The sequence below is a fragment of the Equus przewalskii genome, chromosome 22, assembly GCF_037783145.1.
Source record: "Equus przewalskii isolate Varuska chromosome 22, EquPr2, whole genome shotgun sequence".
Lineage (NCBI taxonomy): Eukaryota > Metazoa > Chordata > Mammalia > Perissodactyla > Equidae > Equus > Equus przewalskii.
Genome location: NC_091852.1, coordinates 43,366,935 through 43,393,535, shown reverse-complemented (window position 1 = coordinate 43,393,535; position 26,601 = coordinate 43,366,935). Strand labels below are relative to the sequence as shown.

At 38.3% G+C, this 26,601-nt stretch overlaps 2 protein-coding genes and 1 long non-coding RNA gene across 7 annotated transcripts in view; 2 read left to right on the top strand and 1 right to left on the bottom strand.

Moving 5' to 3' along the window:
* EQTN (equatorin) overlaps nt 1-7,473 on the top strand; it is a 13,353-nt gene extending 5,880 nt beyond the window's left edge. The window contains exons 4-8 of the mRNA XM_070590679.1: nt 535-627; nt 2,183-2,233; nt 3,500-3,562; nt 6,403-6,556; nt 7,048-7,473. Of these exons, the coding sequence (XP_070446780.1) occupies nt 535-627; nt 2,183-2,233; nt 3,500-3,562; nt 6,403-6,556; nt 7,048-7,330 (644 nt within the window). The 3' untranslated portion in view covers nt 7,331-7,473. The remainder of the gene's footprint in view (nt 1-534; nt 628-2,182; nt 2,234-3,499; nt 3,563-6,402; nt 6,557-7,047) is intronic.
* On the bottom strand, nt 5,931-26,601 carry LOC103550277 (uncharacterized). Of its 2 annotated transcripts, none has more exons than XR_011531771.1 (4): nt 26,448-26,601; nt 17,363-17,524; nt 16,182-16,323; nt 5,931-6,109 (listed from the first exon to the last, which is right to left on the bottom strand). It is a non-coding gene; the product is annotated as an uncharacterized lncRNA (long non-coding RNA). The 2 variants fall into 2 exon arrangements; XR_544746.2 differs by having other exon boundaries at nt 17,419-17,524.
* LOC103550276 (putative exonuclease GOR) overlaps nt 12,815-26,601 on the top strand; it is a 33,225-nt gene continuing 19,438 nt past the window's right edge. The window contains exons 1-4 of one of the 4 annotated variants that reach the window (XM_070590675.1): nt 13,270-13,462; nt 15,551-15,755; nt 16,213-16,331; nt 17,458-17,610. In XM_070590675.1, the coding sequence (XP_070446776.1) occupies nt 13,388-13,462; nt 15,551-15,755; nt 16,213-16,331; nt 17,458-17,610 (552 nt within the window). In that variant the 5' untranslated portion in view covers nt 13,270-13,387. Of the gene's footprint in view, nt 13,463-14,619; nt 14,689-15,550; nt 15,756-16,212; nt 16,332-17,457; nt 17,611-26,601 lie in introns of those variants that run through there. The other 3 variants (XM_070590677.1, XM_070590676.1, XM_070590678.1) reach the window with 3 other exon arrangements.

Sequence of the window (26,601 nt, the reverse complement as noted above, 5' to 3'; positions counted from 1 at the left end):
ATTATAGACTGAGAAATATACTAAATCAGGCCTGAAAATACTCGATTTGTAGCCACAAATCGTTAAGTCCAAAACTCTGTCTTGAGTAGTTAGACTGCATACGTTTCCAATTTACAAGGATGCTGATGCTACCTCCGTCTCCTGTGTCATTACACACCAGCAACCAAGCTGCCCTAGGCTGAGAATATCACTTCAGGGCCTGTGCAGGGAACCAGCTGAAGCCAATGTGTCTCATCCAACAGGTCTTCCTCACCTCCAGAGGAGGCCTGTGGCCCCACGCTTCCAGCTTATTCTCTCTCTTGCAAATTAGTGGCATATTAATCCCACCTCAGGCAACCCAGTATCATAAAAACTTTATTCCTCAATGCCCTCTTCTTTCCCCTCCTTTAAGTTACCTCAGGAAAATGTCAACATCTTTTTCTTTTTTTTCCTGTCTCCTTTTCTTTGTTCCATTTTTTCGCTTAAAAATATGCCTAATCACAGATGTCGCATCAATATCTTTACATGCTGATAATCCATTATCCCTTTTCCTAGATCAGCTTGTCAATGAAACAACCACAGCACCTCCTGAAAGTGTCACCAATGAAGAAGAAACTTTTGAAGAACCCACTGAAAATAATATTCCAAGTATTAAAGTTACTACACAGTAGTCATACCTGGAGCATATCATTATATCACTTAAAAATTTTGGTTTCACTCCTCTGAGTATTTCATAGACTAATAGCATGCTCAAAGAATTTGTACCGCTGCAATTCAGTCACTCTAAAATCTTTTTTTTTTTTTAAGATTTTATTTTTTTCCTTTTTCTCCCCAGAGTCCCCCGGTACATAGTTGTATATTCTTAGTTGTGGGTCCTTCTAGTTGTGGCATGTGGGATGCCGCCTCAGCGTGGTTTGATGAGCAGTGCCATGTCCGCGCCCAGGATTCGAACCAATGAAACACTGGGCCCCCTGCAACAGAATGCGCAAACTTAACCACTCAGCCACGGGGCCTGCCCCCTAAAATCTTTTAAACAGTGAAAATCTAAGAGTCAGTTTTCAGATTTACCTGACCAGGGATGGGAAGTGAGCTCTTTTAAAATATGATTTTATTTTAATAAAATGTATTACATTTATGTTTATACTAACTATAGATTTACATTAAATATAAATTTATATTTATATAAACATACTTAATACATTTTAATATAATTTTTTATTCATAATGTAAAATTTCTACCTGCTTGAGGAATAAACTTGTCTCGTTAGAGTCAATTATTAGTGTTTCCTAAAATTATTTTGCCGGGGGTGTTGGGAGTGAGAGGTTGCAAAATCAAAATCATCATTTTACTCTCTTGCCAAGAATATTGTTCCCTATAAAATATTTGTGAAACCCTATGAACCCAGGATGGCTTCCTCTAAAGTTTTGAATGAGTGATCTAATTGAAGGCAATGGACCTGTCGTTACATGAAACCCTGTTTTCTCCTGTTCATGCAACCCAAGTATGTTTCTATATGATTACTATGAATTCGTTTGCATCTTTAACACTACTAAAAATTTTTTTTAAACATTCACTTTTTTCATAAGTTTAAAAATAGAAATCTGATCATTCTGCTATCCCCCTTCTTAAATATCTTTAGTAATTTACTACTAGGTTTGGGGTCATGTTCTAACTTCTTAACTAGGCATTCAAGTCTGAAATGATCTGACCATTCAAGAACTTTCCAGTCTCATCTCTGGTCACATTCCCCATCCACGTTCTTCACTCCAGACTGCCTGAAGCTCTCAGAGCTTACTGACCCTGCTCATGACTCTTGAGTTTGTGCACAGTGGAATGACCTCTCCCTCCCCTTGTTTGCCTGGCAGTTTCTAGTCCTCTAAGCCTATAGGGCAGCATCAGCTCCCATTCGAAGGGATTCTGGCCTTTGCAACCTGAATTAGGTCCCTCTGAAAACCACCTGTGCATTTCTATTAAAGTCCTCATTATCCTGCAACATAATTATCAGCGATGCTTGTCTGCCTCCCAAACTGAGAGTGTATTCCTTGAACATAAGACCTGTGTCTTGGTGGCACAGGGTAGGAACTAAAAGTATTATTGTTAAATGACTAAACTAACAAATGAATGAACGAATGTTCTATCGCTAATCTACTAAAGCCAAATTACCTTATTTTGTTATCCTCTTCTATTTTGTTTTCTAAACAGAATCCACCCAGGGTCAAAATGAGCCTGAATTTTGGACAAATTTAGCGAAAGGTAAACTCATAGTAGTTAGGTAGCTGGGAAAATGTTCTGGTTTTCTAAAGGCTTATGTAAGAAAGCCAAGGTCAGTGTACATAGTTCTAACACTGAGAATTAATGTCAACATTTTGCTGCCGTCATCACATGTAATAAAAAATGTAAAACAAACCCAGAAAGTTGATCAAGTGTCACACATTTTCTGATTCTCCCTCCAAAAGTTTTATTCCCCTACAAATGTTGTAATCTAGTCATTTAATATAGTTATGATTAAAAATATTAAATAAGGCTTTTGCCCAATATAGTCCCTCTTTGTGTTTAGAGCAGTATGCACATAAGCACATGGAGATGCATGAATAAATGCAAAGCAGATATCAAAATATATGCACGCATAAAAGTAATGTATATCTCATAAATATATAGGCATGCATGTATAAATGTAACATGCCTATCATATATGTATGCATGTATAAATGTAATTTATATATCACATATAGATGCATGCATGTATAAATGTAATTCATGTATCACACACATATAAGCAAGTGTCATAAATGTGAAATACCATATTCAGTCGATCCTCGTTATTCGCAGATTCTGTATTTGTGAACTTATCTACACCTGAAATTTATTTGTAATCCCCCAAATCAATACTTGCACTTTCATGGTCATTTGCAGACATGCACAGAGCAGCAGCAGATTTTCGCTGCCTGACACTCATGTTTCCAGTGGAGGTGGAACAAGGCAACACTCTGGATGCTTTTTTCAGCTCTTGTACAGTAAATAAGTGTCCTTTTACTGCTATGTGTTTTGCATTTTTGTGCTTTCTGTTGGTGATTTTGCTATTCAAACTGGCCCCCAAGTGTAGTATTAAAATGCTGGTTAGTGCTCCTAAGCACAAGAAGGCTGCGATGCACCTTGTGGAGAGGATGTGTGTGTGTTAGATAAGCTTCGCTCAAGCATGAGTTATAGTGTTGTTGACTACGAGTTCAATATGAATGAATCCGCAACATATACTGAATAAAGCGTTTTTAAACAGAAACATACATAAAACAAGGTCGTGCATGGATGGGTTGATGAAAATGTGACCAGAGACTCTCAGGAACCTCACCCTGTATTTCCCTTAGGAGCGGCAGTTCAGTATTTACTAGTTCAGTGTACATGTGGCTTCATAGAACGTAACTACCATGAATAACGAGAATAAACTGTATATATTATACACACATACAATAATTTTAGTAAGTGAGCTTTGTTTACCATAACACCAATTTATTGTTTTAACAGCTCTAAATGCAACAACCAATGAGGAAAATGATGGAAAAAATGAATTATTTCAACCAATTCCAAGTAAGAACAAAATATTTCAATTAAATGGATACTCACACACATTTTAGTGTCTGCGTGGTGATACTGTTTTCCCTAGTGAGTTATAGTGTAGCTTAGAGGGTAGCATGGAGGCTAACACCATATCAGAGAGGACATTTACTGACTTAGGAAAGTATTGTTCTCCAGTTACCATATTGCAGATGACTGTTTCCATCCTCCTGTTTTGTAACTTCTGTTCCTGAAACAGATAAACCAAATGGAGGAGTAGGGAGGTGAATGATATATAGAATGTGGGGGTTTTCTTAATAGAACTGTTTTTTTTTTTTGGAGCAGCTTTGGACTGACAGAAAACTTGAGCAGAAAGTACAGAGAGTTCTCCTAGATGCTCCCTGCTCAGTTTGCCCTATTATTAATATCTTGCATTGGTGTAGTACATTTTTTACAATTTGTGAGCCAATACTGATACATTATTATTAAAGAAAGTCTATAGTTTACATTAAGGTCCACTCTTTGTACAATTCTAGGGGTTCTGACAGATGTTTAACGGCATGTGTCCACCATTACAATCAGAGTAGTTTCACTGCCCTAAAAACCCCCTATGCGCCACCTATCCATTTGTCCCTCCTCCAAACTCCTGGCAACCACTGACCTTTTCACTGCCTCTATAGTTTTGTCTTCTCCAGAATGACATACAGTTGGAGACATACGTATGTAGCCTTTTCAGACTGGCTGCTTTTGCTTAGTAATACGCATTCAAGATTCCTCCATGTTTTTGCATGGCTTGATAGTTCATTGATTTTATTACTGAGTAATATTGCACTGTCTGGATGTACCAGTTTGTTTATCCATTCACCTGTTGAAGGACATCTTGACTGCTTCCAATTTTTGGCAATAATGAATAAAGCTGCTATAAACAGTCATGTGTAGGTTTTTGTGTGGACATAAGTTTTCAGCTCATTTCAGGAAGTATCAAGGGTCGTGACTGCTGAATCATCTGGTAAGACTGTGTTTAACTTTGTGAGAAGCTACCCAACTGTCTTCCAAAGTGGCTACACCATTTTGCATTCCCAGCAGCAATGAATGAGAGAACTCCTGCTGCCGAATGAAGTCGTTTTTATTATAATTCATAATTAGTTATATCTATCTGAGTAAAAGAACTGCTGATTTGAATGGCAAATTTTATGACAAGGCAATATATTAATTTCCCCCAAACCTCAGTCCTACAAATAAACCATTGAAAAAGAAATGGCACCTGGTAATACATCTAAGGATGGTCACTTCAGTTTTGCACTTGACTATTTGACAAGTACAGACTCTTGCCTGTGGTACGTCAAGAAAATGGAGTGAGTCTTCTTTGTTTAGAAAAGTTATGTATAAGAATGACAAATGGCGTGCCACTTTAGAAATATTTTGTCTTTCCAAGTAATTAAATTGAGCATGACTGATTTTCTGTCACATATTGAGCACAAACTACATGCTAGGTGCTTTCCATACATTATCATGTCAGTCCTCACAGCAACTCCATGAAGTTGGTATTATCTCCATTTTACAGATGAGGAAACTGAGGCTTAGAGAGAAAACCTGGCCAAAGTGGGAATTACCTTTTCTGTAATTTCCAATGGTTAGGAATTCCAAACCCTTCTCTAGTTTTGACAATCACCTTGATAAATAAAATGTACTACATGCACACCTCTTTACAAAAACCCTTTTAAGGATTAGCAAAGCAATTCAGGAGCACAGCCCAGTTAAACATCATTAGTTTGGCTATTCCCCAAATAATCTGCCTCAAAGTCAAGATATCAGTCATTGACAATTGTACACATTTCATTACCCTTGGCCTACGATCACACTTAGACAATTACAATTTTTAAAAATCAGAAAATATAGACATGGGAGCTTGTCATTGCTTATTCCTAAACCATCATTACTTAGAAAATAATGAAACCCTTGGAACTTTTGGGTGGAAGGAAGTTGGGGAAAGGGGGAGAAATATCAACATGGTCATTTAAAGTCACCATTAAATAAATGTGTCTATTAAGTCAGAAACATATTCAGGAAAATATAAAATTTGGCAGTAAAGATATATTTCCATTGATAGATTTAGTAAAATAGCTTTTGACATCTCTAGATCCAGACGTGATTTTTATTACATAACTTAGAAAGTTAAGTAAGTTTCCATTTCTTTTTTTTAATATCAAGTACATTAGGTTTGATCTCAGTAATAAAACGGTAAATTCAGTTCTTAAGCTTCATGGAGAAAGCATCTAGTACACCATCCTTTTAGTTTAAAAGAAAACTTAATGCATGGCCCAACAGTGGAATTGCATCTTTCTCTCCCAAAGGACTAATCCCGTGTGTGTAAATTCATCACATTTTTAATAGTAATCTCTTCAGAGTCTTGAACTACTTTTTATTAATCAAGGAGGAAGTCGGCTACATACATATTTTAACATGTGGTAATCTGGGTTTGAAACCAGATTTTGCCACTTACTACCCAGGTGCCATGGGCAAATTCATAAGCTTCCATGATCCTGTAAAATGGCTCTAAGGATGGCTCCTCCAGGATTGCTGTGAAGGTTAAACAGAAAAAGTTAAATTTACACAATGTTATCCACCAACATGACCTCAATGAAATCATTAAAAACCTGAAAAAAAGTTAAGAGTAGTTAACCATGGGGAGTAGCCTGCAGCTGCCTTTGCAGCGCGTGAGGGCAGGAGGAGAGAGTAGTGATCATCACTCCGGATCATCACCTCCGGATGGTGAAGGCTTCTCAGCCATTGCTTTGCAATCCTCACTCCTCCAGGAACTCATGCTGAGCACAGTTGCTCTTTTCCATTGCATTTTCTTTCTTTCCTCTCAGGCTCTGATGTGAATGCTACAAATGAAGACAAACTGGCAGAGCTACAGGAAGTCAAGTTAAAATTAATGCTGGGCATCTCACTGCTGACACTCTTCCTCCTCGTCACGCTCTTGGCAATCGGTAGTGCCATGCTGTACAAAGTGAAGTTGCGGAAGTAAGTCTACAGACCTCTGGAATCTTCATAACATACGTGATGTGAAGCTCTCAGCCTCCTCGCTTTAGTAGATTGTTAGGAAAATGTGACTCCCAAATTTATCTATAACGTATCCAGTTGGGCTCCATTTCCTAGATTTGGAAAGGAGCATCGGGCTGTCTCACAGGGAATATCCACTTGAACTTTTCCCCAACATCTAAAATAGTAGTCTAGGGATAGAAATAACCCCAGTCAATTGGAAAGGATATAGAGAATCTAGATATGTATCCTTTCTAGATAGCCTTGGAGCAAAAGAGCTATGAACTCTGTTCTGAACTGCACATCTGTTTAGGGTCTAACATTCTTCATCCATTTGTATAGTGTTATATCAAGTATCAATACATTGGACAGAAATCATATATTGCTTTAACTTTTCTGATGCTTTTCCAAGTTGAGTTGACCTGAAAATGTACACAATCAAAACAATTCTTGATATATTTTTTCTTTTTCAGTTACAATAAGACATCTCAGAGTGAATACTCTGTCAACCCAGAACTGGCAGCTCTGTCTTACTTCCATCCATCAGAGGGCGTATCAGACACATCTTTTTCTAAGAGCGCTGAGAGCAGCACATTTTGGGGGACTCCTTCTTCAGAAATGAGGCAATCAGACACAGTGTCAAAAACTAGAACAACGGACGTTGTTTCCACAGCCTCAGATGATACAGGCATGAATGATGAGCCAGACGTAATTCAGAATGAGGAAGTAAAGGAGGAAATCCCCATGGATGAATAGACAGCTTTAATATTTTGTCATAAAAAAGCATCTTTGTGACTCACATTAATATCATGATCTGGAAACTCTGCTGAGACATTTAAATTTTCTAGCGTCTTAAAAGAAGGACATATTCAATAAAATTCTCTCAGCTATAAAAATTATTTAATGGAAAAAAATACAAGGAAATAATTTAAGGTGTAGAAAACTCATCAAGTAAAAATAATCCTGGAAATTGACTTAGGAGAAGTATTTACTCTAGGCTGGTTCATTTTTAAATGAGGACGTTTAGATATTGACCTTCCCTGGGGCCATTTTTGAGGACTTTCAGGGTAATCACCAACACCTATGCTCCTCCCCACCACCAAAGCAAAAAGAACACACCTGTTCATATTTCACTGGCAAAACAGTTGTGCCATATCAAGAGATGAAACTAAATTAGTGCTCGAGAATTCTAGCATTCTTGAATTGTGTAAAAGTCATCAGGGCTGCTCTCATGGGACAGACTAAGAAAGGATTTTTTTTCCATTTCTAAAGCATCCATCACCATATGAGATAACATGGTGTTCCAGAAGAAGAGAAAGAAGAAGGGATCCCAGCATGTAACTTCCTAGAGGGGGATTTTACGGACCCCATGTGCTTTAGAGATGAAGGGCCCTCTTCCTTCTCTCTTACCCCAAGGATCCAGGCTCATGCTCTATTGGATGAAAAGCAAAGCCTTTCACAGACTAATCTGAGTTATTAGTGACTTATGAGGCCATCTATCCCAGGAGTATTTCCATTTACAAAGACCACCAATGGAATAGGCATATTGTTTCCCTTCTACTTTCAACTAGAAGGATTTTAGGCACATGCAACAGGTCTTTTGTGAATAGGTATGGAGAATGGAGGGTGGAGAACTTAGGACACATTTTAATGCCCTCCTAAATTCTCACCTACCTTATGCTAGGCACATGGGTACATTGTATCACATTGAATTCTACTACGCTATGAAAAGCAAGTTTATTTTACAGATCAAGAAACAAAAACTCAGGTAAGTCAGATACCTTGCCTAAGATTACCTGCTAGAGAGGGGCAAAGCTAAGATGTGCTTCCACACTGAGGTTCCCTCCACGATCCATGAAGGTTAATAGTCAAACTTCTAAGTCAAAGGATGTTGTTTAGGAGCAATGTAGGCCTGGCATCCATAAGGCAGGAGGTTCCTTCACTTAAAGTTCTTTCAGCTCCTGGGAAACTGTTTTCCCTACTTCTAGTTTAGGTGTCTAGGAACCTTCTTTTCCATGGAGGACAGACATACACTTCACACTCACCTGCCAATCCCCCTACCATCCATTCTCACAGTCATTCACTCATTTCCCATTTTCTCCCCTGACACCAGCCCCAGACTCACCATTAGTTGGGAAAGCTATGAAGCTCCACCTTTGAGTAGCTATGGCTATACAAGATGGTACCCTTGAGGGAAAAGAGGCAGCAGGGAGGGCTGATCTTGCCAACAGCATAGTTTCTCAAGGGGTGGCCTTGAGCATAGCCCATGCTACCCTCTGTGGTTACTTTTGCCATTTTCCATGCCCTTTCGACAGCCCCAGGGGGCGGTGCCAGCATTTGTACTGCCAGTTCAGGCACCAGGAAATGTGGCGGGAGCTGAGGGAAGCAGGTGGTTGCAGCTGCCTGCAGGTGCCCCAGGTGCAGAGGAGCCCTGTTGAATCCCTGAGTGAGAGAGGGCTTGTGGGAAGACTGTCAGGTGGGCATGGGGAGGGGTTGAGTATCAACCATTCCCACTATTTTTCTCCACCCATCCTTGGGAGGTGCCAAGAATTTTCTTGATTGAAAATAGGTGTAAGAGTCACTTTTGAATCACATAACTTGTCTCCGGTACCAAAGTATTGCAGAGTGCAAAAGTTAATCAGTATAGCATTACTAGGGCTAAAATGGCCAAAGGAGACGATGTGAACTATATTTTAAAAAATTGGCTTCTCATCCTCAGTTGGCATAGCTTGAAGATACCATTGTAGAGGCCATCGGTGAAGTGCAGCCAAGGTATCGGGGTGGGTGGGCATGAAGAAAGTCAGGTAGTCCTTACCGGTGCTCCCTTTCTTCTCCCCTCTTCTCTAGTCTAGAAGTGACAAGGGTGTCATACACCCAGGCTGGTGTGTGTGTTGCAGGGGGCGGGGGGAGGGGAGTCTTCTCATTTGCCCATGCTGACTCTCTATGCCATCCCTGCCTTTCCTGAGTGCGTTCTCTGGACCTCTGATCTGTTTCCTGTGAAAGGACATAATAAAACCAGTTCCTTTTTTAACCTGTCTGTCCGCCATTCTGCACTCTCGTATTTCCTTTCTCTGCCTATAACCTGCCCCTTTCCCAGCCCTCAAAGAGGGACTTTAGTCTGTCTTCCTCTACCTTAACTACTTAAGACAATTCCTACAGAGCGGCTGTAATGGGCAAGAGAGAAAAAAGCCCTTGCCTTAGAGCGAGGAACCAAGTTGTTCTAGAGTCCTTAAGAGAAAAATCCTCCCAGTATCACACCCCCAGGACCAGGGGCCTTAAGTACTAGTATTTATTTGGTCTTTCTTCGTCCCTCCCACAGAAAGCATGTTCCGAGATATACAGAACAGTGAGGGTGCTGGGGGGGGGGGTCCTCTTTGGGGGCGTTTTTGCAGGCCTTTTGGGGCACACACAGTTCCTGAAGACCCGGGTAGGGAGGCGTCCCAGTTACATTCAGGAAGATGGTTGGCGTGGGCTGCCTGGCCCGTCTTATTCTTGTTGGAAGCCTCCTCCTTGGTAACAGTAACTGAGAACTCCAGGCGCCGGCCCCACTCTACGTGGGTGGCCCCGCGCTGCCCGGGGGTGGGGGGGGGGGGGGACGGGGCGGGGGGGCGAAGTCACGTGGCCAGGGAGGGGGGGGGGGGTGCGTGCGGTGGGTTTGTGGTTGCCCTGTAAGGATCTGCAGATGCCAGCTCTTGGGAGCGCAGGATCTCCGACAGGCGTGCCCAGGTTTGCTGGTTGTAAGATGCACGTGCGTGGTCTTGTGTGGTTGTATCTTCACCCCAGCGTGGAGTTATTAGAAGGGGGTTTCCTGTGCTCTGGTGAAAGGTGGTGGGGTGGGACCCCGTTTGGGTGAAGGAGTGTTTACAAATCAAAAGGCTCTTCCCCAGCACCTCTAACTGAGGAAAGATTGTATGTGTGCCTTCAAACTTCAAAATTAGCCCTCCAGATCTAGCTTCTGATGGAGCAAAAAAAAAAATATAAACTGTGACACGGAGGGAAAGTATAATCACTTTTTTTTTTTTAATGGCGCCCCCAAAGCACTGCTTAAACGACCTTTCCTGAATCATGACTACAAATAAAACAGCTTATGCTAAAATGCAATTCTGGCTGGTTATCCAGAGTTTACTCCCCTTTCCAAGTTTATTTAAAGAGAAATTAGATCCGGGCGTTTATGTTGGGACTCGAGGATAATTCTCAATCTCGTGCCTGCTCTTTGCCCTCTCCCTCCTCCATCCAAATGACATACACCTTTGTCACACAGACGTTGTTGTGGATTTCAATAGAGTTAATTTCTTAATAGAAAATGAGTGGTGAATAGGAAGACTCTTGAGCCAGGAGAAAGCTCATTGTGTAAAGAGGAAGCATGTGTGTGTTATCAAAACACATAGGTTATCTAAAATAAATTTAGAGTTTTAAACGTAATTTGGACCACATCTCATATCTGAGATCTCTTGTTTGGAAGAAGAGAGAAGTGTGTAAATTGTCCCGTAACTGATATAGACAAGCGTGTGTTGGAAAAAGGGAAGAGGTGGTGATTTCCTTAGTAAAAGTCAGGGAGGAGCTGACAGGTGTTGTGAACAGCCATGAGTGCAAACCTTAACTCTTGTCTCTATCCTGGGCTTCCTCAGGAGTTAGGATCTGGCTGTTCTGGAGTTTTGTTTTATGTGTTGGTTTTTTTTTTTTAAGTTTTTGTGGTTGTTGATGGGGGGTGTTTTGGTATATTTTGTGTTTGAGTCATTTTGTAGGACATCAGAGACCTTAGTGGGAATGTTTAGACTCACTAAATTAAGGAAAGACTAGAGCTTTAAATAAATTATGACAGAAGAGATGTATTGGTGTGTGATGCTATGTACAGTTCTGTGTAAGCGGCATTCAGCTTTTGAACTGTTTTCAAAAAACCTGGCCTGCCTCACTGATGTATAGCCATTCTAGTAATACGATATGAATGTACTTTAATCAGTCATGAGAATGAGCTAGACGTTCGAAAGACTTAAACAATGATAGCCATTGACTTCTCCTCCTCCCAAGAACTGATCAGTTAGTAAACAACTGCTTGTGTTTAAGGCTGGGTTTCAAAGAGTTAATGTCCTTCTAATGGGAAGCTACTTGTCCAGGATATTCTGGAGTCTGTCTTTCATCTTAAGTCATTTTTAAAGATAAAACTCATCTTCCATTGACAACACTAGGCAAAACTATGGAAGGACTGGAAAGAATCAACAGAGAAACTGAGTCAGTCAAGACTGAAGTTGAAGAAGAGCAGAAGAGGCTGCCTCAGTTTACTTCAGCACTTGAAGAGCTATTGCGAAGCCCTGTGGCCTCCATTCGTGGCACAAGTGTGAGAGAAGATTTTCCCGAAGGTAGCCTGCTCCAGAAGGACAAGCGGGAGGAGCCACCCAAGAACAGAGAGGGTCAGCCTGGAAAGCATGCGGGGGACCACGCGTGTCCGGCAGCCGATCTTGAATGTGATCCTTTGTTCAATTATTCTGCAGGGCCAATGGGGACATCTGAAGCAAAGCAGGGTGACACTGATACCCAGCATTTCTGCCACCTGAAAAAATCTGTGGGTGAAAATTGCCACAAGTCCCAGGAGAGCCAGAGACCTTGTGTCTCACCAATAAGAATTAAAATAAATCTTCAAGATTCTGATGAAGATGACCTTGTGATAGATGTATCTCCGGTCATGCCTACTTCTAAAAAATCTAGACCATTTAGAGGCTTCAAATACCAGACTATAGATGAAAGGGTACATATAATGCCCCTGGAGGAGAGAAACCTTCAAATTAGTGGCACAGAAGAGGAAAGAGTAGATAAAACCCAACTAGCTGTGCAAATAGCTGATGATGGTAGCAGACTAGAACCACCCAAATCGCTCACGAACACCTCACTAGATGTTAAAAGTAACATAAACATGTATGGTGTTAAAAACCACATTTCTAGGATGGGAAGCTTTGGTGGTGAGAAAAAGCATGTCTGTATTTCAGAAGAAAGTATATGTTGTGCACTTCTCAGGGACAAAGAAACACAGAACACAAGTCATAATGCAAGTTGTCCAAAGAGGAAAAACCATGTAAAAACAATTTATGATACTCAAAAAGAAACCGAATGTCAGTATTCAGCAAGCCAGCCGCAAAGTGCTTACTCAGATGAGCACGCAAAAGGCAGTGTGCTGAGCGTGCGAGGCGGTAGTCAAGACTTCACTACTTTTGAAGACAGCAAATTAGTGGAATTTGATTTTGATAAGGAGCGTCCTGAAGCTGACACTCCCTCTGATTCTGGTGACACTGTGAAGGAATGTCTTCGAATTTTCAATGAGTTCACCGAAAGTCAAGCTCAGAGGGGAGAGGCTGCTAAGCAGGCTGGCCAGTTTTCTTTACCCTTCTTTTACTAAATCTAAAGGAATTTCCCTTAAGTACATATTCTCTGTATTCTAAACGCTATAGGATATATTCACACAGACACACACACAACACATATATATGTTCTACTACTTGTGATCAATAATATATTGGAATGACAAAGCAAAAGCCTTGATAATTGGCAATAGTGTCTTGCAGATTTGACAGTATCCGGAGGCCTTGTTATTACATACAGTAATGTATAGTTGATTTCCCAAATTAGAGGAATCTTTTATAGGAATCTCTGCATATCAGATTATCCAAATTAAATTATTTCTTGTGAATTGTTTCTTAGTAAGTTGTCCAGTATTTCGTAGCTTGGATCCCTGTGGCTCTTCAGGAAACATGCTGGATTTACCTTTCCTATGCTGATATTGGATGATTCTTATCTTTATCTCACTAGGCTTCAGGAAAGCAAATGAAATTAGATATGCTGTATTACCAAAACATTCCTGGACCAAAAAGGAGAATCGCACACATTGCCAAGTTTGACGTGAGTCATTTAGTTCCTGTCTTGTGTGGCACGTTATTGTGTAAAGTACATACCTTGTCATTTTGAGCTTTAATTGTATTCTAGTACTTGTCTTGGTAGCCACCAGGGGGCACAAGTGGGCAGTCAATAAAATTAACTCCTACTTGTAAGCATTTTCCCCGTTGTTTTTTCCCCCTTGTCTAACATTTTCATTAAAAGCAGGTGTATTGCTACTGCATAGCCTTTTAACCATAAATTAATCTAGTCAATCTTCATTATTTTTCAGATTTTGTAATTGCGAATTCACCTATTCAGTGAAATTAATTTGTAACCTTAAATTTGTGATCTTAAAATCAAGACTCGTGCTTTTGTGGTCTTTTGCAGACATATGTTGTGCCAAAAATTTTGAGTTGCCTAATGAGCACATTCCCAGCTAAGGGGGGACAAGGCAACACTGCCTTAATGTCCCTTTCTCAGTCTAGTTAGGGCCATGGTTTTTGTATTTTTGTGTTTTATTTGGTGATTTCACTGTTTAAAATGACCCCCAAGTATCGTGCTGTCTAGCACTCCTACAAGCAAGAAGGCTGGAATGTGCTTTATGGAGAAAATGTGTGTGTTAGATCAGTTTCGTTCAGCTGTGAGTTCCAGTGCTGTTGACCACGCGTTCAACGGGAACGAATCATCAATGTGTACTAAATAAAGTATCTTTGAACAGAAACACACTTAAAACAAGGACGGTGTTGATTGGTTGATGAAAATGTTGTGACTGCCTCTGTATTTGCCCTCGGAGCAATGGTTCAGGATTCGCTGATTCAGTGTTTGCGAGATTCTATAAAACATAACTGCCGTGAATAAGGAGAATTGACTGTAGTTTTTCAAAGTAATTTGAACCTCTTGTAATTTTTGTTATAAATGGTGAAGTTCTTTTATGACGTGTAAAGAAGTTGAAGAAGCACGGTAGCAAGTAGTAGTCCTTTGACACTCTTGTATTGAAAGTGCTGTTTAACACGAATTTTCTCTGCTCTCATCTCTGTGGTATTTATATTCTGTACGTACTGACAGCAGAATCTTCTGCATGGCATAAAAGGAGTTGATGCTTCCAAGTCACAATTAAGAACCTGAATTCCAGTTCTTCACAGAATGGTTAGATGTCCTTGGGCAAGTTATTCAATTTCTCTGAGCTTCCTTTTCTTTATCTGTGAAATGGAAATGTTGAGTGCCTGCTTTTCCCAGGGTCAGATATTTAGGTACCTACTAAACTAGTTTCTTTCCCCTTCTCTCTTTCTTATGAAGAAAGCTTTTTGGAGGTTAACATTATTTCCCTTTAATTTTGAGTGCTGTGGTATTTATAGTTTGCGTTTTACTGTGCTGTATAACTTCCTCCCATATTCTTATATTTAAATAATTGTTGGTTTCATCAGTGATTTTTTTTTTCCCTTAAATTCTCACAAATGAAAGACATGGGACAAAAGAAGATAAAGATTTTTAAGATTTTAAAAGTATGTTGCCATATTGCCTTCTAGAAGGGTAGTGACAACTTACAGTCCTACCCAGTGTTTCAGGGTTCCCTTCCCACAAACCCTTCCCAAAAATGGGTATTATAATTTTTTTAAAACCTGTAAATCTGGGTGAAATTTTATTTCCTTGTTTTCTGTTATGTTTCTTTGGTTACTAGTCAAGCAGAACATTCTTTCATATGTTCCATTCTCTTCCTCTAACGGATGTTGCTGTTCAGTCTGATGCTAGCCTGCTATTTCTCTTCATGAGTCACCTGATGCTTTGGCCTGGTTACCTAAAGGGGTCTTTAACTTCGAATTCCAGTAACTTTGGTAGAATGTGTCTTATTGTTAGCCATTTCATTAACATTTTTACTGGCATGCAAAATTTCATATGAGATTTGATTTTTTTCTCTTATTTCAAGAAAATTTTCTTAGGTGCTTAAATAGTTGTTCAATTTTATTATTTCAGTTTGTGTCCAGGAATACTCCAATTATGTGTGTATTGGGTCACATGTGGTGTTCTGAATGTAGCGATTCCAAGTAAAGTGAAATTATCCATCTTATCAATTTTTAAGATCATTTTCCTTTGTTTTATGTTGATACTCCTTAGGTTCCAACCAGTAAAGAGATCATTAGCCCATTCAGGGGACCAGTTCCCCTAGTTAGTCCCACCGGCATCCTTCCGGCTCAGCAGCAGGCAGTGCAGATAATAGCTGCCGTTAGGAGTGGGCAGGCTTTTGTTGCTGCCACTTCGGAACAGAAGAAAAACGCATTAGCATGTCCAGCCTCTCAGACCCAGAGGAAAGCCTCAGGAGGTAGAGAAAACCTTTTTTTTTTTTAAATCATTTATGTAAGAAATGAGATTTTACCTTATTTTTTAAATATTTCCTATGAAGTCCATATGTTACCAATTATAACTGAGTCAACTATACGGAGCTTTACATGAGATCATATGATTAGCATGATATTTAAATCATTTATGTTGTTTGTCCTTAAATGCTAAGCAATAGATGGTACTATTTTGCAAGCCTTCTTACACGGAGCAAGTTGCTTTATAAATTATCTAAATTTGTTCTTCTAGATTATACTGGGGTTGGTTATTGGGATTTTTTTGTGTTTGTATTTTGTTCTCTTCAAGGAAAAATATATATATATATTGAGCTTATAAAGGACGTGTTTGAAATTTTGAATCGATGATTAAAATAAACTGATCATCTGAGGCTAATGTCATGAAAATTTACCTTTTTTTTCTGGTTCTTGGAAACTTCTTAGAAAATTCACTTCCATCAAACAGCTTTGATCTGGATGTAGTTCTTTCGAGGGAAAACGCAGCTGCAAAGCCAAGCAGGTCACACGTTCCCGTGAAGAGCATTGCTGCTTCCCCTGGAAAGGTATGATAAACCAAGTGTGGAGACCAGAGTTTCATTTCTAAGACCCGTCATGTCCTGTCTACATAAGAGCCTCTGGGAAAGTGGTTGTATTCTTCTTTTGGAAGATCCCTAATTCAGATAAACACCGGACTCATTAGAGAGAAATTTCAAAAGTTTTTTCGGTTACCGTTATAGTTATTTTCATTTTATGATGGATGTGTGTCTCTGTGTCACTTTTGGCTCTTTTCGTTATCCTATCCTTGGAAATTTTAGGCATTTGTTTAGCCCTAAGACATGCTATGATTAACCTAAGCTTCCTCCTCAACTGTTTTCAAAAGCAAGTTTCATATTGGAATATAGCTTTCAAGCTACACCCAGTGAGGGGTGTATGTATGTGATGTGAGAGACAGGCAGGCAGACTGTTAGTAAATAATGTCATCAGTGATGTGATAGCACGACCTTACCTCTTTAGTAATTTTTCTCCTACTTGTGGCAATGACTTTTTTTTTTCCTGTTTACCAAATATTCTTTAGCAGAAAACTACCTGTCAGTTTTTCCCTCCCGAAAATTTCTTTGTGCTACAAGGGAACAACTACTGAGAGGTATAATATTGGCTTTTATCCCCCAAAAGTGAGGCAGATGAACTCATTCTCGAATTCTTATAGTCTTTATAAGTCCTGCAAAAGGAATGCTAAAATTGTTTAAGCTGGGATCATTTTAATATTGAGTGTGCACAAATCCTTCATAAATTTTATTTAAGCCTGAGCATTTTTTTTGGGTGAATTGGTAACTGAAAGACTCTGGGACGTATATTTGTTTTAAGAAGGGTAGACTGCGCGCTTTCCTCTGTGCTGACCAGAGGACCAGATCTCAGCTCTAAGATTCTGGATCCGGTCACATCCGCCATGACGGTGTACATACAGCGGCGCTGACTCAGCAACCTCGCTTCTCCCTTTTGCGAGTATAAATAATTTTATATCTTGTATGTATTCTACTTTTAAAGAATTGAAAACTTGAAATTATTTTTAATTTAATTCTAACATAGAACTTACCTAAGATAGCTTTACTTCATTCATACACGTAGTAGGAATGTTAAACAGAAACACACCTGTTCTTCTTTGCTCTCATCAACGATTTTGTGTTTAAGATGCCGAAATATAAGGCGGCTCGTCGGAAGAGGGCTTTTGTGACATCAGAGTCCTCTTCCAAAGTTCCTGAGGAAGTAAGACAATGCTATGTCAACCTCTTTTTTGAGAAGTATTTGAGAGTTTATAAAACAGAGGATGAGGCTTTTAGCAAGGTCAGTACTGAATACTGTAATTTATCTGAAGGCGCACACACACTTAGTAACCGTTATGATGAATAAGAAACTCATGGGGCACAATTAGCAAATAACTTGATTCATTTTCTCTCCACTGCTTTTGAGAAACAAGGCTGTGGGACCCATTCTTGGAAGATTTTTCTCGTCTTCTTAAGTTGTAAAAATTACCCCGATTGCTTCTGGTGATAAAAACTGTCTTAGTCCCTTGATTTTCATATTAAGATCAGTAGTATATTAATCTGAGTAGTGTCTCCTACCCCATTTATATGGGGCACATACTGTGTGGTGAGCCATAGTCCCCAGCACTCCCTATTGCTTACACCTACTTATGCTCATTTATGGGCCATGCCTGGTCTCTTGGAGGCACCTGTGTTTGCAATTTCTACTCAAAACCTTTTCTCCAAATTGAAACCTTTCAGATCATTGGCAATAACTGTAGCTCCCACTCCCATGCCTATCTTCAAGAACCCAGGAGTACTGGGTAGAAATAAAGAGTGGTGGGGAGTATGGCTTGCTAGACAGAATAAGTCCCATCTAAAGGTGGAGAGACATTACTCAGCTCCATCTGCTTATTGCAGTTTGGAAATTCAAGTCCAATATTTACAAATTTTCTAGTCTGCCAGGAATTTTTATGTTAAAATCTCTATTTTGGACACTGTTAGACAAATGCATGTCTGACCACTAGATTTTGGCCTGGTACTGCCATTCCTCTGCGTGAGGCTAATTCAGGTTGCTCTGGAGGTTATAAAAAGGACCATGGGTAGATGCAAAAAGAGGTGGATTTCAGGTCAATATCAGGAAGACCTTACTAACTGATATGCTGTCTGTAAAGCAGCTGCTTCACAAGGCATTGAGCTGTCACTTGCTAGAAATGTTTGGGATATAAGCTAAGTTGTTGTCATAACGGGAGATTCCTGCCTTAGGAGGAAGGAAGGACTAATTTAAAGATTCTCTTTATTAACAGCTGCATTGAGATATAATTCACATACCCAATAATTCACCCATTTAACATGAACAGTTCAGTGAGTATATTCACAGAGTTGTGCAACCACTACAATCTATTTTAAAACATTTTCTTCCATGGGGCTGGCCTGGTGGTGTAGTGGTTAAGTTTGCATACTCTGCTTTGGCAGCCTGGGGTTCACGGGTTAAGATCCTGGGTGTGGACCTACACACTGCTCAGCAAGCCATGCTGTGGCAGCATCCCACATACAAAATAGAGGAAGATTGGCATGGATGTTAGCTCAGGGTCAATCTTCCTCACCACAAAACAAAACAAAAATTTCCATCACCCCAAAAAGATACCCTGTACCCTTTAGCTGTCACTCTCTCAATCCTCCATATCTCCTAACCCTAGGCAACCACTAATTTACTTTCTGTCTCTATTAATTTGCCTATTCTGGACACTTTATAAAAAAGGAATCATACAATATGTGGTTCTTTTGTGACCAGCTTAATGTTTTCACTCAGCATAATGTTTTCAAGGGTCATCCATGTCATAGCATGTATCATTACTTCCTTTTTATTGCCAAATAATATTTTGTTTTATGGATATACACATTTTATTTATCCATTCATCGGTTAATGGACATTTGGGTTATTTCCATTTGTTGGCTATTATTATTAGTGAACATTTGTACACCAATGGACATTTGTGTACAAGTTTTTGTGTGGACAAATGGTTACATTTCTCTTGAGTGTGTATCTAGGAGTGGAATTATTGGGTCATAATGCTGATTCTGTATTTAGCTTTTTGAGGAAATACCAAACTGTTTTCTAAAGTGGCTGCACCATTTTACATTCCCACCAGCAATGTATAAAGGTTCCACTTTCTCCACATCCTTGTCAACACTTCTTATTGTCTTTTTGTATAGCCATCTTAGTGGGCGTGAAATGATATCTCATTGTGGTTTTGATTTGCATTTCCCTAATGACTAAAGGTGTTGAACATATTTTCATGTGCTTATTGGCCATTTGCATGTCTTCTTGGAGAAATGTCTGTTCAGATCCTTTGTCCATATTTTGAGTTACTTGTCTTTTTATTGTTGAGTTGTAAGGGTTCTTTATATGTTCTGGATACAAGTCTCTTAGCAGAACGTTTGCAAATATTTTTTTCTTTTCTGTGGATTGTCTTACTTTCTTGATGGTATCATTTGCAGCACAGAAAGTTTTTCATTTTGATGTATTCCAGTTTATCTATTTTTCTTTGTTGCTTGTGCTTTTGCTATTGTATCTAAGGAACCAAGGTCACAAAGATTTATTCCTATGTTTCTTTTTTTCTGAATTTTACAGTTCTAGTTCTTACATATAAGTATATGATCCATTTTGAATAGATTTTTGTAAAAGATGTGAGATAGGAGTCCAAATTCATTCTTTTGAATGTAGATATCCAGTTGTCATAGCACCATTTGTTGAAAAGATTATCTTTCTGCATTTAATTGTCACTTTTGTAAAAAATCAGTTGGTCATAAATATAAGTATAAATGACCATAAATTCTGGACTCTGATTCTATTCCCTCGGTCTCTATTTGTATCCTGTGCCAGTACTACACAGTCTTAATTACCGTAGCTCTGTAATAAGTATTGAAATTGGAACTGTGAGTCCTCCAAATTTGTTCTTTTTCAAACTGTTTTGGTCCCTGACATTTCCATCTAACTTTTAGCATAAGCTTCTATTTCTTGCAAAAATCTCCAGTTAGGATTTTGACAGAGATTGCTTTGAATCTGTAGATCAGTTTGTGGAGCGTGGCCATTTAGCAGTATTAAGTCTGTGAACCATGAACATGGGACGTCTTTCCATTTATTTCAATCTTTTAGTTCCTGTCAACAGCGTTGCATAGTTTTCAGAGTACAAGTCTTGAACTTTTGTTACGTGTATTCCTAGGTGTTTTAATCTTTTTAATACTCTTGTAAATGCAATTATTTTTGCAATTTTCTTTTCAGATTGTTCATTGCTAGCATGTAAAAATACAGTTGATTTTTTATCTTGTCTCTTGCAACCTTGCTGTGCTTGTTTATTAGTTCTAATAGTTTTTTAGTGAATTCCTTGGGGTTTTTTTTTTGTTTGTTTAAGATCATATCATCTGCAAATAGAGAGAGTTTTACTTCTTCCTTTCCAAGTCGGATACTTTTTATTTCATTTTCTTGCCTAATTTCCCTAGCACAAACTTCCAGTACAATGTTGAATAGAAGTGGTAAGAGGGGGCATCCTTGTCTTGTTCCTTCCTTAGAGAGAAAGCTTTCAGTCTTTCTCCATTAAGTACAGCGGTAACTGTAGGGTTTTTTTTTAACATGTCCTTTATCAGGTTAAGTTCCCTTCTGTTCCTAGTTTGTGTCTTATCATATTGGATTTTGTTGAAGGCCTTTTTATTCACCTCTTGAGATGTCAGGTACTTTCTGTCTTTTATTCTATAAATGCTGTATATTACATTGATTGATTTTTTTATGTTAAACTAACCTTGCATTCCTTGGATAAACCCCCTTGCCATGATGTATAATCTTTTTTTATATGTTGCTAGATTCAGTTTCCTAGAATTTTATTGAGGATTTTAGTGTCTATATTCATCAGGTCTACAGATATTGGTCTATAGTTTTCTTTTTTTAAAACCTAATTTATATTTTTATTTTGATAAAACATGCATGACTTAAAATTTACCATTTTAACCATTTTTAGGTGCATAATTCAGTGGTGTTAAGTACATTCACAGTGTTGTTTAACATCACCACTATCCATTTCCAGAGTTTTTATTTCTTCCCAAACAGAAACTCTGTACCTGTTTTTTTTTTTTTTTTAAGATTTTTTATTTTTTCCTTTTTCTCCCCAAAGCCCCCCGGTACATAGTTGTATATTCTTAGTTGTGGGTCCTTCTAGTTGTGGCATGTGGGACGCTGCCTCAGCGTGGTTTGATGAGCAGTGCCATGTCCGCGCCCAGGATTCGAACCAACGAAACACTGGGCCGTCTGCAGTGGAGCGCACGAACTTAACCACTCGGCCACAGGGCCAGCCCCTCTGTACCTGTTAAAGATCAACTCCCCATTCCTCTCTCCTACCAGCCAGCCCCTGATAACGTTTATTTTATTTTCTGTCTCTATGAATTTGCCTATTTTAGGTACCTCATATAAATGGACTCATATGGTATTAGTCCTTTTGTGTCTGACTTCTTTCACTTAGCGTGATGTTTTCAAAGTTCATATATAGTAGCACTTATCAGAATTTCGTTCCTTTTGACAGCTGAATAATATTTCATTATGGGTATATACCACTTTTTTTTGTCTATTCATCTGTTGGTGGATATTGTAGTTTGCTTGTAATAAGTTTGTCTTTTTGAGTCTCTGGGTTATCTTGACCTCATAGAATGAGATAGAAAGTGTTCCCTCTTATTTTGGGGAAGATTTTGTAAATGGTTGGTATTCTTCTTTAAATGTTTGAAAGAATTCATCAGTGAGGTCTGGGCTTTGTGGGAATTTTTTAAAATTATTAATTTATATCTTGTTGTAGGTCTATTCTTGAGTCAATTGCAGGAGATTTGTCTTTCTAGGAATTTTCCCATTTCATCTAAATTTTCTAATGTGTTGGCATATAGCTGTTCATAGAAATTCTTTTTATTTCTGTAAGTTCTGTAGTGGTGTCCTCGCTTTCATTTTTGATTTTAGTAATTTTGAGTCTTCTCTCTTTTTTCTTGGTCACTCTAGCTAATGTTTTGTCAATTTTCTTGATCTTTGCAAAAAATCAACCTTTGGTTTTGTTGATTATCTCTATTTTAAAAAATTCTTTATTTCATTTATTTCCGCTCTAGTTTTTTAATTATTTCCTTCCTTTTTTCCTTTATGGGGGATGGGGTGTTTAGTTTGCTATTAAAATTCTAGTTTCTTTCTTTCTTTTTTTTTTTTTTTAAAGATTGACACCTGAGCTAACATCTGTTGCCAATGCCAATCTTTTTTTTTTTCCTTCTGCTCTCCGAAGTCCCCCAGCACATAGTTGCATATTGTAGTTGTAGGTCCTTCTGGTTGTGCTATGTGGATGCCACCACAGCATGGCCTGATAAGTGGTACCATGTCCATACCCAGGACCCAAACCAGCAAAATCGTGGGCCGCTGAAACAGACCCTGTGAACTTAACCACTGGGCCATGGGACCAGCCCCAAAATTCTAGTTTTTTAAAATGGAAGGTAAAGTTATTTATTTGAGATCTTTTTAATACAGCCATTTACAGTATTAATTTTCCTGTAAGCACTGCTTTAGCTGCATCCCATGCATTTTGGTATGTTGTGTTTTCATTTTCATTCATCTCAAAGAATTTGTTAATCTCCTAGTGATTTTCTTCTTTGACCCATTGGTTATTTGATAGTGTGTAATTTAATTTCCACATATTTGTCAATTTCCCAAATTTCCTATTGTTGATTTCTAATCTAATACCATTGTGATCAGAGGACATATTTTGTATGACTTCAGTCCTTTTAAATTTATTGAGGATTGTTTTATGGCCTAATATAAGATCTGTCTATGTGTGCTTGAGAAGAACGTGTGTTCTGCTCTTGTTATGTGGGGTGTTCTATTGATGTCTATTAGGTACAGTTACTTCATAGTGTTCTTCTGTTTTCTTCATGATCTTCTACTTGTTGAGTCCATTATTGAAAGTAGATTATTGAGGTCTCCAACTCTTATTGTTGAGTTGTTATTTTTCACTTCAATTCTGTAAGTTTTTGCTTTGTGTGTTTTGTTATTAGGTGAATATTCATTTATAATTTTTATGTCTTCCTGATGGATTGACCCTCTTGTGAGTATAAAATGTCTCTACTAACTTGTTTCAAACTCTCTTTTGTCTGATACTAGTATAATCATTCCAACTATCTTTTAGTTACTGCTTACAAAGTATATCTTTCTTCCTTTCAGCCTATTTGGTCTTTGAATCTAAAATGCCTTTGGATTTAAACTGCCTTTTGATTGAAGTATTTAATCTACTTACATTTAATTTAATGACTAATATCTAATAATATAGGGTTTACGTCATCCATTTTGCTATTTGTTTTCTATATATCTTATGTCTTTTTATTTCCTCTATAATTACTGCTTTCTTTTGCGTTAAATAGGTATTTTCGAATGTACCATTTAAATGCCCATGTCATTTGTTTGACTATATTTTTGAGTTATTTTCTCAGTGTTTCCCCTGAGGATTAAAATTACCATCTTGATTTATGACAATCTAGTTCAGATTAAAAGTACCTTAATTTCAATACTATGCAAAAATTTTGCCCCAGTGTATCTCCATTTTCTATGCTCTTCTTTATGCCGTTACTGTCATACAGATTGCATCATTATATAAGCCCATCAACACAATTTTATAATTATTTTTTATGCCATTGTCTTTTAAAATAGAAGAAAAGGATTACAAACAAAAACACATTTATTCTCTCTATTTTCCTATGAAGTTACATTCACCGATGTTCTTTATTTCTTCATGTGAATTCAAATTACCATCTAATGTCCTTTTCAGGCTAAAGTACTCTTTTTAGTATTTCTTATAGGATAGTTCTGCTAGGATGAATTCCCTTAGATTTTGTTTATCTGGAAATCTTTTAATTTCACTTTCATTTTAAAGAAGAGTTTATCTGGATACAGAATTATTGGTTGACAGTCTTTTTGTTTCAGCACTTTGAGATATCATCCCACTGTTTCCATGGTTTCTGATGAGAAATCAGCTTTTAATCTTACTGAAGCTTCTTTGTACATGATAAGTCATTTTTCTCTGACTACTTTTAAGATTTTCCCTTTTGTCTTTGACTTGCATCAATTTGACTATCATATGTCTAGATGTGGCTCTTTGTGAATAAATTCTTCTTGGAGTTTGTTGAGCTTCTTTGATATATAGATTAATATTTTACATAATATTTGGGAAGGTTTTGGCCATTATTCCTTCAAATACTTTTTTCTGCTCCTTTCTCTCTCTCCTCTTCCTCTGGGTTTCCCATTACACATATACTGGTATTCTTTATGTTGTCCCACAGGTGTCTGAGCCTCTGTTCATTTTTCTTTCTTTCTTTTTTTTTTTTTAATTTCTGCTCCTCAGACAATACAGGTTTGCCCTGCTATCCGAAAGTAAAGCATTCCTATGAAACCTTTCGTAAACCAAAATGGCGTAAAACTAGGAAGCAATTACCGTTAATTTATATGGGCAAAAATTTTTGAGCATTCCCAGACCACCAAAAAAACCTGCCAGAATAAATCAAGATAAAGCACAGATGCTCACAAACACAGTTCCAAGCTGTAGAGGCTTGATACTGTTATGTCGAGTGTAGTTCCTGGGGAAGGAGCTTGGTGGCACCCCTCTCACTGCTCATGTGCATGCTGCATCTGTAACTGTTCCTTGCAAAACAAACACTGAATGCTATCTTTGCTTTTTGCCTTTTTTTGTAAGGCAGTTTCTTTCGGTTAGTGAAAGCAGGAAATAATGTCAGTCTTTCATAAAGCAAAGTGGCGTAAAGTGAACTTTCGGATAGTGAGGGAAACCTGTAATCTCTATTGATCTATTTTCAAGTTCACTGATTATTTGTTCTGATAGCTCATATCTCTTGGTGAGTCCTTACAGTGAATTGTCAACTTTTGTACTTTTTAACCTCAAAACTTCTAAAAGTTTTCTGTTTTCATACTTTCTCTTTATTGACGTTCTCTATTTGGTGAGATATCATTTTCTTACTTTCCTTTAATTCTTTAGACATAAGTTTCCTTAATTTTTTTTAGTATATAACTGATTTAAAGTCTGTATTTACTAAGTCCAAAATTGGGCTTTTCTCAGGGACCTTCTCTCTTGGCTGCTTTTTTCCCCTGGATGTGGTATACTTTCCTGTTTCTTTACATGTCTCATGATTTTTTGTTGAAAATTGTACAGTTAAATAATATAATAACTTAATATGATATAATGATAATATAAATATAACTGTAATGACTCTGGTGTCAGATACATTAATTTTTTTTTTTTTTTTTTGGTTTTTGTTGTTTTTCTTGTTGCTACTTATTTGTTTAGTGACTTTCCAGGAATAATTCTGTAGATTTTGTATTTCTTCCAGTGTATGGACACTAATTGTATGGTAGCATTTTTTTTTAAGTTCTTGCTTTTATTTTTTATTTTAAGGCTGGCTTCATGGGGTCAGTATAATTTAGTGTCAGTATAATTTAGTGGTCAGCCAATGATTGGTTAGAAAAGTTTCTTAAATGCCTTATCTACATGTCTTCCACCCCTTGCCACAGGAATCCACATGAAAAGGCATGTCTTCAGGCTTGTTTCAGTTTATAAGACAGCGTTGGCTTTTACTTCCTGCTTGTGCCAGGCTTCAAGGTCAGCCACTAGGGAGTGAATGGGACCTTCTCTTTTCCCGGATATTTCCTGGGCCACCTTTTAAGCCTCAGGAATATGCCAGAGCTTTTCAAGTTTCCTTATGGTCATCTAGTTCTCCAAGATTTTCTTTTAAATTCCTGGCCAGGTTCTTGTTTGCCCAACTGAAATCATAGCGTTGGGTTGCTGCCATAATGCCGCCCAGCTGCTGTAGTTTTGTTAGCGCTCTGGGGATAGGGTCCCCCACCATGAGCTGAGCTCTGAGTCAAGTTAAATACCCACAACACCCTGGGACTAGAGATATTCCAGGGAGCTGCTCGTTCTGACAAAATGTTGACAGTGCCCTGGGGATGGTGCCTTTATTGTAGCTGTCCAAGAGGTGTGTCCTCTCTGCCAACTTTTTACAGCTATGGTGCCACCAATCTGGGGAGGGAAGGGATGATGGGAATAGCCTCAAGCTAAAATGGTACAGACCCCGCTATCTTACCAAGGTTCAGTAGTTTCTCTTCCACAATTTTCAGTTTGTTCTGTGGCTTTGGTTAATTTTCAGAGCTTTGAAATAGTTGGTTTTGCCAGTATTTTCATTGTTTTTGTGGGGCAATGAGTTCATGAAGGTTCTCACCGTGCCATTCTGGAAGTCT